The sequence below is a fragment of the Notolabrus celidotus genome, chromosome 2 (genome assembly GCF_009762535.1).
Source record: "Notolabrus celidotus isolate fNotCel1 chromosome 2, fNotCel1.pri, whole genome shotgun sequence".
NCBI classification, from domain to species: Eukaryota; Metazoa; Chordata; class Actinopteri; order Labriformes; family Labridae; genus Notolabrus; species Notolabrus celidotus.
Window position 1 is genome coordinate 22,677,410 of NC_048273.1, and position 13,966 is coordinate 22,691,375.

Genomic DNA, 13,966 nt, shown 5'->3' on the forward strand with positions numbered 1-13,966 from the left:
TTTTCCCTGAAGAAGATATTTGCCATCAAGAGGCGGATTGATAAACGATAAGAAGGAGGAGAGGATTCAAAATGACAGATACCTTTATCTAACCCGGTGGATGAAGGGATAAAGGGAGGAGGGGAATATCCTGAGAACAAAGAGGAGGGGAAAAAGGATGGAGGGATGGGGATGAGGATGGAAGATTTTTGGGAAGAGTAAAAAGGAAGAGAGGGAGAAGATCTAAGACGAAGAGATGTTCTGATGGTATGTAAAACCTTAAAGGAGGAGAAGTAATGTAGAGGAGAGAGGATGACTCAGGAAGGAGGTCAAAGAAGGAGATGAAGGAGGATAGAAAGAGTACAGGAAAGGAAGGAACATAGGGAGAGGAGACGAGACGTAAATGGAAGTCCTAGGATGAAGAACAGGCAGGAGAGGGAGCTGAGAAGTCATGGCAATCCAACGGGGAGGAGATGATAGAGAGAGGAGAACTGAGAGCAAGAGAGGGAGGGATGGAGAGGAGAACGCTAGACCAAAAAGTAGGAAAAGGAGGAGGAAACCAATGAAAGATGAAGGTAGACAGTGAGAACAAAACTAAGGGGGAGGAGGAAGGAGGTGAAGGGAGGTTGAAGGAGGAGATGGAGGAGGGCAGAAAAGGATGTCGAAGAGAAGAAGGCGTTTAGAGAAGGAGATGAAGAAGTTCGGAATAAAGAAAGAGGGAGTTTCAAAAGCGAGGAAGGGACATAGGGAGAAGGGAGAAGGTGTGAGGAGGAGTCGTAAAGGAACAAAGAAGTAGGGAGTAGGAGGAGGATTATCTAGGAGTGAGGAGGCGATGAGACAAAGAGAAGGGAGGAAGGTGTTGAGGAGGTACAGGGTGAGGAGAGTAATGGAAAGGAGAATAGAATAAGAAAATAACTTCAAAGGAGGAGGAGAAACCAAAAGAGAGAGGAGGAAAAGGAGGAGGGAATCAGTGGAGTCGTAAAGAAGAAGATCTTAAGAAAGACGAGGAGGAGGAAGAGTTGATAACTCATTACTGTAAGGACAGGAGGAGGGGAAAGGAGGAGAAGAAGATGAATGGATTACAAAGGAAATATTTTAAGGATGAAGAGGAGGTGAGAATAAAGAAGGAGACAAGGAAAAAGGAGAAAGAGGAGGAGAAGGAGGAAAGTGAGGAAGATTACAAGGAACAGAAGGAGTTGGATGAGGAGATAGAAGGAATAAGGAAAAAGGTAGGAGGAAAGAAGGAGAAGGTAAAGGAGGTGTGAAAGACAATGAAGGGAACGAGGCAGAGGAGATTGAACGACGAGAAGTGGAGGATTTTGCAGAAAGAGAAGGAGGTGGGCAAAGTGGAGGACGAGAAACCAAGAGGAGGGATGGGAAGATGCAGAAGGAGGAGGAAGAGATAAAAGAGGGTAGGAAAGAGCTTTAGAAGAAAGAGGAGTTGAAGGAGGAGGAGAAGAGGAGCTAACAGATGAACTGATGGTCTCCTCAGTGTTCCGATGAATGACGGCTGCTTTTGATTCTGTGCTTTTATAAACAGCTCCACCTCTAAGCCCTGCAGGAGTTCAGCTCCTCCATCAGCTCACAAATCACTCTCAATCCTCTAATCTGCTCCAACACGGGCAGGATTTTCCTCCCACAGAGCACTGGATCATGCTCAGGAGGACGCAACTCACAACAGACACAGAGACACAACGACAACGTGACAGCGGGCGTGCTTCAGTCAGCTGTCAGGAGACATTTAAAGGGACATTCAGCAGATTTCAGTGAAGAAGAGGAGGAGTGTTGAGCACTGACTCCTCTTTGTGTTTATTTCACTCCTACATGTAAAGGACTTTACGCAGACTTTTGAAGGCAGGGGGGCTATTTGCTTTCTCATGGGCCATGCCTGGACTTATCAGAGGATGAAGAGAAGGTCTTTCCTGTGGCATCTTTCCCGTCATGTGACGCAGTTAGTGTCCCACAAGAACAACAGACCAGCTGGTGGTATAGCTTCTAGTTTCCACCTTCACTTGTTTTGCAAACTACGCTAGAGGCAGAGAAATCATTCAAATGGTATCTGCAAAGGGTTTTAACAATGAGGAGACCTTTTACAGAGTTGAATCTGACTGGATACTAAATAAGTCTGCAAGACATTAGGAAAATATGTAAGGTGTGATTACCATAAAACTTCTAATACAAGCCCATCCCCATTAAGGCAAGGTGTCTATCAGTGTGGCTGTGTTGTTTGACAATAAGGCCGGTCTTGATTACAGGCAAACACAGCACCTGTCTTCATACTGTCACTGAAACGCCACATGTCGCATTTACTGACCAGCAAAGTGGTAGTATTTATTGCATGCTGGGATATAGGCACCATCAGTCAGCTCAATGAACATGAGAACTCAGCTTTCACTGTTGACTCCATATATAAAAGATAATCTGAACATGATGTTTGTAACATAAAGTTTGTATTCCACTTTCTGGTTTTGGGTTTATTTTTTTTTTAAAGTTATATTTTTTTGGCCTTATTTGCCTTTGTTTTATAAGACAACTGAAGAGAGACAGGAAATGTGGGGAGTAGAGAGCGGGGGAAGACATGCAGGAAATGGTCGACCAGCGGGAATCGAACCGGCGACCCGACCCCTGTGACCCCTGCGACCCCTGCGACGAGGACTGTAGCCTCTGTACGCGGGGCGCTTAGACCGCTAGGCCACCAGTGCCACGGTTTTGGGTTTATTGGAAGTTTTATTCAGTGTTGCTGTTTGCATAGAGATTTGTTACTGTGATACCTCAGACGATGATGTGCATAAATATTGTACCTGTATGGGGCACGGTCTGTATTTCTGTCACCTTTAACGTCTCACACACACTTTTAGTGATCTTATTCTGATTTAGTCAGGATTAGTACATTTAAAATATTAACTAAACAACATATGAAAATAAATAACAGAGCATAAATGTGGGTCTGGTAAAACCCTGCAATTGGCTTGGATGAAAAACATCAGGGTTTACAAACTCCTCACACACACACACACATAAATGGGAGTGTGTTTCAGTGATGTGAGATAATCTTAAAGATTACATGATACAGAGAAACAGCCTGTAGAGGAGGGAATAGGAGGTCAGGAGTGAAACTGGAAGAGAAGGGGTCAGGTGTGAGGGATGTAAAAACACACTCAAACACACACACACACACACACACACACACACACACATATACACTTAACAGACATGGACACACAAACAGTCCCGCCTGAAGCCTACAGGTGTGTCTCTAAGACCTCTCCTCTTGTGCTCTCTGTGCCTCCTCCTGACAAAACCCACATCTACTTACAGGGGGAGGAGGGGTGAGGGTTTGTGTGTGAGAGAGAGGGGGGAGGAGGTGCAGGTGGAGGTGGTCGGGGTTGGTTGATTGGGGGTTGACTGGTTGACGACCTCACCTCGAGGGCCGGTAATGACAGGCCGGTGATGGTGTGTGAAAGCCGTTCGGGGGGAAGAGGAGGAAGAAGAAGAGGAGGAGGTGGAGGTGGAGGCGGAGGAGGCGCCGCTCAGCGGAGGCATGGCGCTGCAGAAACCAGACTTCTCTGACTTCCTGAGAGCGCCGGCGGGCGACGGCATTCCTGCCAAGAACCATGATGATGATGATGAGGATGAGGAGCGGGTCAGTGAGTCTTAGTTTACATTTTTATGCACCTCCAGTGGTGAGAGGGGAGGGTAGGAGGAGGAGGAGGGAAGAAGGGTTGGTCTGGGTTGGTTTGGACTTAAGGGAAGGACTGGGCTGATATACTGAAGCGGGGCAGTAGGGAGGCACGGGGAGGAGGAAGAGGAGCACTGACTTCAGAACATGAGGGAACTTCAGTCTTTTATTTTAGAAATTTTAGAATTCATGCAAAAAAAACCCCAATTATTTTTAATCATTTTTAAATATTATATAATATAAGAAAGTACAAAGTTCAATTTTTAATTTTTTTTTAAAGGAACAATCTTTGGAAAATGTACTGTAACTTCTTTATTTTACCATTGTACCTTTTGTTAACTGAATGACTGATTTAGGAATTGATCAATATATTTATTTATTTGTTTTTGTAAAACTAATCAAAAAAGTAAAAACAAAACCCTGCTGAGTCATCTTGACGGATTTTTAAAAATTTAAAACACTGAAACTTTGTACTTCCAAAGATAAGTGTCATCAGTGTTTAAAGGTCAGCCGTATCAGCATCACCTGAGGTGGGTGGGGCTTATACTGACGGACAGAGGAGCAGCAAGAGGAGGATTCTGTGTGTGTCAGTGTGTGTGTCAATGTGTGTGAGTGTGTGTGAGTGTGTGTGTGTGTGTATGTGCGTGTGTGAGTGATTAACAGTAGTAGAGGTTTTGTCAGGTGGAATCGAGGCAGAGTTTATTCAGCACTTTCTTCTTTCCATCTCTCTCTCTCATTCTCCCTCTCTCTTCTGTCTTCCTCTCTTATTTTCAGATTTTGCCCCATCTTTTCTTTCCTTTTATCGATCTTTCTCTCCCTCTTTTCTCTCTATTTCTCTGCCGTATCATATTATACGCCAAACACACACACCGACATGTCACACACTCTCTCTCACACACTCTCTCACAAACAAACACATTGATACACAGTGTGTGTCATGCACAGTTTTAAAGTTCATCCAGCATTATATCTTCATAAACATCAACACAGGAATAAACAGCCATGATGATGTCATCAGCATGCTTTGGGGTGGGCGGGCTGAGGTGGAGGTGGTGATGGTGCGTTCATGGGTACCTCTGTGCCACAACATAGACAAGGAAAGGAGAAAAGGAGGCAAGAGAGAGAGAGAAAGGACAGGAGACATGTAGAGTGGATGTGGAGAGGAGAGGAGAGGAGAGGAGAGGAGAGGAGAGGAGAGGAGAGGAGAGGAGAGGAGAGGAGAGGAGAGGAGAGGAGAGGAGAGGAGAGGAGAGGAGAGGAGAAACAAGGGAGTTCCTGGAGGTGGTTGGAGAAAGAAAAGTATGTAAGGAGATGATGATAAAAAAAAGGGTGGTGGAGGGGAAGAGGGGAAGAGGGGAGGAAGGGAATGAGAGGAAAGGACACCAAAAAGTATGAGGGTTGTATGAAGGAAAAAATGAAAGGATGCAAAAGTGCAAGAGAGAAGAGGATAAGGACATGGGAAAGGAAATGGGAGGAGGAAAAGGACGCAAGAGGACAAGGGAGAAGAGGAGGGCAAGGAAGAGGAGATAGGATGGGGGAAGGAAGAGGAAGGGGAGATAGAAGAGAAGAGGAAGAGAGGAGATAGAGAAGCAAGATGCTGGGAGATGTAAAGAGATTCAGAGAAAAGGAAAGAGAGAATGAGACAAGGGAGGAAAGAAGGAAAGGTAATTGAATTAGTAGATTGAAGAAGAAGGAGGGGATGTGGAAGAAGGGGAGATGAAGTGAGTGAAGGAGTAATCAAGAAAAAACAATTGGAAGGAAAGGCAGAAAGTGAAGAAGGGAGGATGTGGGAAACTAAAGGATACAAAAAGAGGGGGATTAAAGGAATGGAAAGGAAATAAAAGGAAAGGAAACAGAAAGAAAGGGAAGGAAAGGGAAAGAGAAGGCAAAAGAGGAAGGAAATGAATGAAGGAGTTAAAGGAGTTCAGGATAGGAGAGGGGGAGGAGAGAACTGAAGGTGGGATATGAGGATAAAAGGGTGAGACGCTTGGCTGGGAGGGGTGAGGAGATGCAGAAAAGGGAGAAGGAGGACAGTGAAAGGGGGACAGGGTTTGGTCAGAGGAGCAAAAGAGGGTGAGAGAGAAAAAGATGGGAATCAGGAGTGATGACAAAAAAGGAGGACAAGTGAGAGAAAAGAGGAGAGGGGGGAAAAGGAGGAGTCCAGCAGACCTAACTGAGCACTTCACAACACCAAAACAACAAACCATCCAGGTAGATCCATCAGAAGGAGGAGTAGGAGGGGTGGAGAGGAGGAGGTGAAGAGGAGGAGGTGACACAGACACGTACAGGTGAATTAAAGGTGTGTTGACAGTCTTTACCTTGTCGGGAGATGAATGAGCTAGCTAGAGAGCCGCGCAGCTTATATCCAGCTTTCCAACGCAAGACGGAGGAAAGAAAGAAAGGAAACGAAAAAAAGAGGAGAAGCAGCATGAATATCTGACCGGAGAGAGAGTGACAGGGAGAGGGAGGTAAAACCACACAATTCAAGGTTTGTATAAAGGTGTGTGTGTGGGGTCAGAGGTCATACCATACACTTGCATACAGATGGATGTAGTGGAAGTTTAGATCGTGGTCTAAGCTGTGTTTTTTTAACGTTCAGATAATTATCGCTTAGGAGTCTTTTTGGAAGGAGGAGAGTTTTTTAATCAGGATTAGACAATAACATATCTTAAAAAATATAATATCCATTATTTTTCACAATGCCTGGCAGTAGTGTACCCGTAAACAGTTTTCAAACTACTGTTAAATTACAAAAGATCCTTTCAGTCCTGAAGCTTTGAGGTGGAGCCTCCATAGATCAGACTTGGTGGTCCAGCTCATCCCACAGATTCAGATCTGGAGTCAACACCTTGAACTTGTTGTGTTCCAACAGACCATGTTCTTCCATCGCTCTGTTGTCCAGGTCTGTTGATCATGTATTCATCGTAGGTGCTTTCAGAGGTGGACAGGGTCAGCATGCACACCCCACAAGAGCTGCAGTTTAGGAGACGCTCTGACCCAGTCTTCTAGCCATCACAGTTTGGTTCTTGTCCAAGTCGCTCTCATTCTAACACTTGTCTATTTTTCTGCTTCAACATCAACTTCAAGGACAACATGTTCACCTGCTGCCTGACAGATCCCACCCACTGACAGGTGACACTGTAAGAGAGGATCAGTGATATGCTCTTCGCCTGTCAGTGGTCATAATGCCGCGGCTGATTGTTGAATTTTGTTACAGGTCTCTCTATCTCCTTATGCCAATCATTATCAAATCAGTCCTGGTGAGTATTGAAGTATTTTTGTTTGAAATGCTCATCACAAACATTTAAAAAAATTGTATTTTATGCTAAATTGCTCCTGAAACTTTATTGGCTCTTAAATCGGATTTGATTCTCGACAGAGATGAGAAACACACACTCTTAACCCACATGAGCAAACACTCTGCATGTATCTCTGAGACCTTCACCCTCTCTCTTTTCACCCCACACTCTCATACACACAGTGTGTTTACATTGTTTACATACTTGCATGTGACCTCTGACCTCCCTCGTTCTCTCTCTCACTCACACACACACCCCTCTCCCCGCTGTTACATGAAGGCATTGCTGCAGAGGAGCGGCAGGTTAAAGTTGGGATGTGTATGGAGTGTGTGTGCATGAAGGAGGAGAGGAGAGGAGGAGGTTGGGGTTATTAGATGTGGAGGTGGAGGTAGAGGTGTCGGCGTACCTGGCTCCACGTCGTGCCAGCTGCTCGCCTGGCTGCCGCTGCCCGGGGACCGACCCTGACTCGTATAGTAGGACTCCTCGCCGGGACTGTCCACGTCCTCTTCCATGCACTTTATCCTCTTGGCGGAGCTGCATACACACGGATAAACACACACACACACACACACACACACACACACACACACACACACACACACACACACAAACAAAGGATAACAGTGTGTTACCTCACCGAGTTAAACTTGTATTCAAGATCATCTGGATCATGCCAAAACTCTTCCCTTACAGCAGGAACTTTTTGAGACCAGGAACTAAATTTACAACCTGATTCATCTGGTCCAAATGCAGGTAAAGTTCCTCATAAAACAAGGTGAAAACATGTAAACATCATGGTTACATTACGTTTCCACCAAAAACAACTGGAGCTTAAGGTTGCAGGAACTGTGCTTTACAAGGAACTAAAAAGGTTCCTTCAGCTTGGTTTTTCTCTTTGTCCAAATTGACTTGAAGACCAAAAAGATTAGGCCAACATTTGCCTGCCAACAGAAGAAAAAGTATTGCTGTTTTTGAAATTTTTGCAAACAAACAACAACAAAGTCAGAAAGCAGAATCTCATAATGTCTGGTTTCTAATTCCTGTTGAACTACCGTCTTAGCATATATGCTCTAAAGAACCTGGACTTTTTGTAAAACTTGTAGAAGCATGGCTGCACATATTTTTTTAGATTTATTTTAGTCGCTAAAGAAATGTGACCTCCCTCTCTTCAAATGCAAGGGTGGAGACAGACTTTTAGACTGTGAGGGCCAAACTGGGGCTCTGACTTTAGTATGGGTGGCCAGGCAGGGAATCATTAGTGGCTTAGCTGAAACCAAGGAGGGGTTATCCCCACTAATCACGTCTACTTAAACTTCTGATATAAAGGAATCTGAAAAATATTATATCCAATTGTTAAAGTTATCTCAATAGAGTCGCAACATTTAGATCTGCCGAACTCGTTAAGGACCAAAAAAGAACACATTTGTCCAAAGTTACTGCTTAAAAGGTTCCACATTGAAGCACAAAGAAGCTTCTAGCAGCTTGATAAACACAACCTAAACAGTTGAATTTCATACAAGTTCTGCCTCTGACAAGGAAAACAGCCAATCATGGTTTGGGATTTTAGGGATCCCACTGTCACCCCGTGCTCCGCCACTGTTCAAACGCCACCTTGTAAGTTCCCTGAGCAGGAAGTTTTAGGGCGGGCAGAATGAAGTCACTTTGTCCAAAGGCTGCTGGGTCATCTTGTTTAGGGAGACAGTGGGCTTGTTTATCATAAAGTATCTTACTGATTCTGTTGCTGTTATTTGTATTTTTTTGGACGTGTTTCCAAAGTGTACTTGATGATTTTGCCATTTTCCCTACATGCCTCCTGCCTCTTTCCTCTTATCTGTTTTTTTGTCTGATTTGTTTGTCCTGCAAAATGTAGAGACATATAGCATTGGTTTCAATACAGCCATGAGGCTGGAAACATGATGCTGTATTACATGATAGTTCAAGTATGCACACAAAGATACACACAAACAAAGACACATAAGCACTGGTGCGCCAGAGGCCACCCATTCAGCAGATAAGTTTGCTTAATGCCGGGTTATAAGACTATAAAAGTGTGTTTAGAATGAACAGCAAGAGTGTAAATATAAATATGTGTGTGTGTGTGTGTGTGTGTGTGTGTGTGTGACCTGCCTGTACATTGAGCTTTATGCTTATGAATGAAAAGTCTTTGACATCAGTAAACACTTAAAGATTTCCATATAGAGCTGCTCCGCTGCCTTTGAGCGGTGTGTGTGTGTGTGTTTTTGTGTGTGAGTTTGTGTTCTTAAATGTGTGTGTGTGTGGGAGGTCTCTGGAGAGGTGTGTGGAGTCAGAGTGGAGAGAGAAAGGAAGTGTAAAAAGACACAGGACACACACACAGAAACACACACACTTATCTGAGTCAGTGGTTCACTAGTATATACAGTATATGTGTGTATGTATGTGTATGTGTGTGTGTTATTGAGTGTGTGTGTGTGTGTGTGTGTGCGTGCTGCAGGGCAGGTATCTCAGCAGACAGACAGACGACTCTTGCGACCGCATCGATTTAACAGAAGAGGTCAGGGCAAACCCTGCGAGCGTGTGATTGTGTGTGTGAGTGTGTCTGTATGTGTGTGTGCGTGTAAATATGTGTGTATTGTAGTTAAGCTCTGTGAAGTCTAAACATGAAACAGGATCACTCTGGACACACAGCTGTACCACAGATCAGAGTGTTTATGCATGTTGAACATAAATATGACTGAGTGATTTAGTGACATTATAGGGTGATTCTGGTGTTTTTTAAAACCTTGGCCCTGTTTTAATGTCTTATCTTTTCACACATTCTGGGCTCTTAATGATTAAGAGCTGCTTTATAGATGCCTTCCTACTGCAGCAAATAAACAGGCTGTAGTGTCTTTAGCATAACCTTTGATGAATCAAAGTGTGTCCACTAATAGTTCTCGTTTTTGTCCCTGACAGGCTCAGGTTGTAATTCTAAGTGTTTGACAACATTACAGAAAGGATCCCGAAAGAGAGAGAGCTTTCTGTTACAGAGGAAGGTGATTCTTATAATTAGAAACTGACATTACGTTGCTCTTTTCAAATCTACCAGACTCCTTTGAAAAAAGCTCAAATTAAACCGCACAGCAGTTGCTGGTTGACTGCTGGTTAGATGAGGTTGCTTGTTCTGAAGTATTTTTGGTTTTCCAGACATTGTGTTGCTGCTTCCTGTTTGCCGATTTAAGAGTAGAAACACGTCCGGCACTTTCTCAAACAAAGCTCTAAGAACATATCCTTTATGTTTGTGTATGTGTGTACCTGGAGGATGAGGTGCTGGGCAGTGGTCTCCTCATGGCTCCTGGACTCATGCTGTAGTAGGAGGAGCTGTCCAGATCAGCCAATGAGAAGTTTGGACCGGTGCCGGCTGCAATCGGTGCTGAAAGACAGAGAGTGAGAAAAACATGAAACACAGACACATGAGGAAAAATGTTTATGAAAGAGATTCTTCAATATTTCAGTTTAATACAGACTTTAAATAATTTTCAAACCATCAAAATCTGTTTTAATCAACATTTCATGCAGTGTACAAACATTTGTAGAATTGAGGTTGAAGTTCAAGCATCTGAATCTTTCAGTTCTCATCCTAACTAAATGCAAAGTTGTTTCCTTTAGGGAGTTTTTTAGGTGTCAGAGCGATGATGGAAAAAAACTACAAGCCAGAATTTCCAGACACTGAGTGTTGAGTCATCGGCATAAGGAGACCTCTGCAAATTTAGATCCAGATCCAACAAACAAAACAAATTAGAACAAAAAAATTTTCTTGTTTTTTAGATGCAAAACTCCAGACTTTAAAAGTGTCTATCTCGTTGAGCTGCAGCGTGAAACTATTTCAGCATGTTTATGCATTTGATTTGTGTTTTTTCTGCATAATAATAGTGTTTCTTTTAATGCTTAAAAAATGTGGTCCCTAGTTTAGCAGCACTAAATAAAAGCTCAGCTGAGATTTATATTTCTAAAGTGAAAAATCATTACTCGCTATAATTTTGGACGTAGACCAAGCCATTTCTTGTGATTCTTTAGTTTTTTAAGTTATTTTTTGGGAACATTTTTGCATTTAGTTGACAGAACGGCTGAAGAGAGACAGGAAATACTGGGAGCAGAAAGCGAGGGAGGACATGCAGTAAAGGGCCGGGAGTCGAACCAGGGATGGCTGCGACAAAGACCACAGCCTCTGAACAAACCGCTAGGCCATTGCTGCACCATTTCTTTAGCTTTTTTAACCACAGTAGGCCTCATTGGAGTTCTGCACTCTCTGATCACTCTTCGTGTTCAAAACTTTTTGTTTTCACCTGACTTAACCACCTTTAAGAGTCAAGGTAAGTCCACTAATGATGAATCAACAAAGTAATTTGATTATGAAAGTAAAGTATGATCTTAAAAAGTTATTTCAAAAAGCAAACATTCACACCAAAAGGATTTTCATCAGAAAAAAATTGCTCCTCTTTAGATAATCTTCAGAAACCCACTGAAAGGTAAGGCAGTAACGCTATCATTGTAGACTTTCCTCTAGGTTTTAGAGATGGTTCAGTGTCGACTGGGCGGATTAGACTCATGACTTTAGTTTGGCTTGGACCCTGACCGAGCTCCTCACTGCTGTTTCTTCATCATGCCAGAGCAGAAACTCCTCCTCACTTTAGTAAAAGTTTCTTCTTCTCTGGCGTGTGTTACAGCCTCACTCAGATGTTTGTGTTTCATACGAGCGCTGACTCTGATGCTCACAGATTACATGACGTTATGTAATAGTTTGTACAAGAGCACTAAGTGCATGACATTAGCATCTGCAGCTAAAAAACTATCTACACTCCTCCTCTCCCTCACTCCTCCTCCTCCTCTCTCTTTTTTCTTTCCTTCCACTCTGATCTGTTCATCATCTGCCATTCACCCTCCTCCTCTGCATCACTCTCTGGAGAGCAGCTCTGCACAAAGGCCTGCGAGGGCTTTCACTACTGAAGGATAGAGAAAGAGAGAGAGGAATGGAGAGAAAGAGAAAAAGAGAGAGTAAAAGAGAGAGAGAGAGAGACAGAGAGAGAGAGAGAGAGAGAGAGGGAGAGAGGGAGAGAAAGAGGGAGAGAGAAAGAGAGAGTCGGTTCTTTGTTGTCAAATGCTTCAATTTGAAAATCCTGCTGAACAAAGGCAGCAATCAGCTTCAAACCCGGACATCCGTCTAGCCCCTCGCCTCCAGCCCCCCCTCCATCCCTCCTCTTCATCGCTTTATTGACAGAGAGCATGATGGCGTGATGGGATGAAAGGAGGAGGAGGAGGTGGAGGAGGAGGAGGACTGACAGGACCTGGTGGGTAGTTTTCTGCTGAGCTCAGCACCGTGAGCTCGCTCTATCTATCTATCACTCCCTCTCTCTCTCTGCCCTGCAGAGATAGTACAGGTCTGACACACACTGACACACACACTGACACACACACACACACACACACACACACACACACACACACACACACACACACACACACACACACACACACATTAGGTCATACACTCTTCCCAAGGTCTTGTGAACATGTGCAACTAAGTACGAGACAAAACTACAGCATGCAAACGAGGATCAGCTACAGCGTCTTATTCGTCGTACATCAGTTTATTTACAAATACTGTCACACCTGTACCTCCACTACCTCTCTTTGCTCTGTACCTGTACATTAACTTATATACCTATTATCACCAATCACTACCTTTGCCTTAAACTGTATCAGTGAATGAACCTGCACCTGTACCTGTATCTTCACCTGTTTCTTCTTCAGTTCCACAACCTAAAGTTCTAACTGCACTAGCCACTGGGTCTCCTGTACCTGTACCTGAACCCAAACCTGTGTCCCTACGTCACTTCTATCTGTCTCCCCACCAGCACACACACATATATGTACCTCTAACCTTAACCTGTTGCTTCTCCTCTACTTGCACCTGGACCTGTATCTACACCTGAACTTGTACCTTTACCTCTCTGCATCTGTACCGGCACCAGAGTCTGTGCTCATGCTGTTAACTGCACCTGTAGCCCACCACAGGTATGCTGTTATTTTTTAACCTGAGGTCATAATTTAAAAAACAGAATCATAATATTTCAAAGTCCAACTGCTTGAGGTTATGTTTGTAATGAACCCTGCAGCCTACAGGGGGAGCTACTGAGACTTCAGACTTTTGATAAGGTAGATTTTGATTTGATGGAAGAATATGTTTTATCTTTGTGTAGAAGAAGACTGAAGGATGTTTTTTAAACTGATCTGTGCTCAAAGCTCCTCACTGAGTGCATTAATGATGTTTTTACAGTTATTTATTAAACTTTCAGGCTGACATAGGATCCTTATGTTTACCTGAAGATGAAGAAGCTGATCTTTGATTCATTGTTAACTCGATTGAATAAATAATGTTGATCAGATTTTTTTTTTACATTGATCCTGTTTTATTTATCACACAGAACAACTGTTTTATTTTCATTATTACTGTGATTATTATTAAAACTGCCACACATCCAAGTGCCATTTGTGCTGCTGTGCCCATATGGTGTTGGCACGCCACCAGCTGTTTGTGTGTATGAGTGTGTATGTGTTGCCAGAGGCGACAGAGGGCAGGAGGAAGGAGGGATGGAGGAGTTTGAACCGCGCAGGCCTCCAGCTTTATACGTCTTTTCATCCCTGCATGGCTCTGTGTGTGTGTGTGTGTGTGTGTGTGTGTGTGTGTGTGTGCTGGGTGGGAATGCCTCCAGAAGAGGGTACTGGAAGGTGCCAAGTGGGTCATCTGCCTTCTTATCTATTTGTGTGTGTGTGTCTTCTGAGGATGTATGTCGTGTGTATATGTGCCGTTTCAGTGTGTGCTTTTAGAGTGTGTGTGCGTGTGTGTATGTGTGGTGTGTGTGTGTCTGTGTGTGTGTGTGTGTGTGTGTGTGTGTGTGTGTGTGTGTGTGTGTGTGTGTGTGTGTGTGTGTGTGTGTGTGTACATATATGTGTGCAGTGGGAGTGTTATGCCATCATATCAACTTAATCC

The 13,966-nt window shown here is 43.7% G+C and overlaps 1 protein-coding gene across 3 annotated transcripts in view; it reads right to left on the reverse strand.

Moving 5' to 3' along the window:
* Positions 1 to 13,966, reverse strand: part of nfia (nuclear factor I/A) — a 195,106-nt gene that overhangs the window by 19,391 nt on the left and 161,749 nt on the right. For all 3 annotated transcript variants that reach the window (XM_034711080.1, XM_034711094.1, XM_034711089.1), the window contains 2 exons: positions 10,231 to 10,348; positions 7,364 to 7,491 (listed from right to left, as the gene is read on the reverse strand). In XM_034711080.1, the coding sequence (XP_034566971.1) occupies positions 7,364 to 7,491; positions 10,231 to 10,348 (246 nt within the window). The remainder of the gene's footprint in view (positions 1 to 7,363; positions 7,492 to 10,230; positions 10,349 to 13,966) is intronic.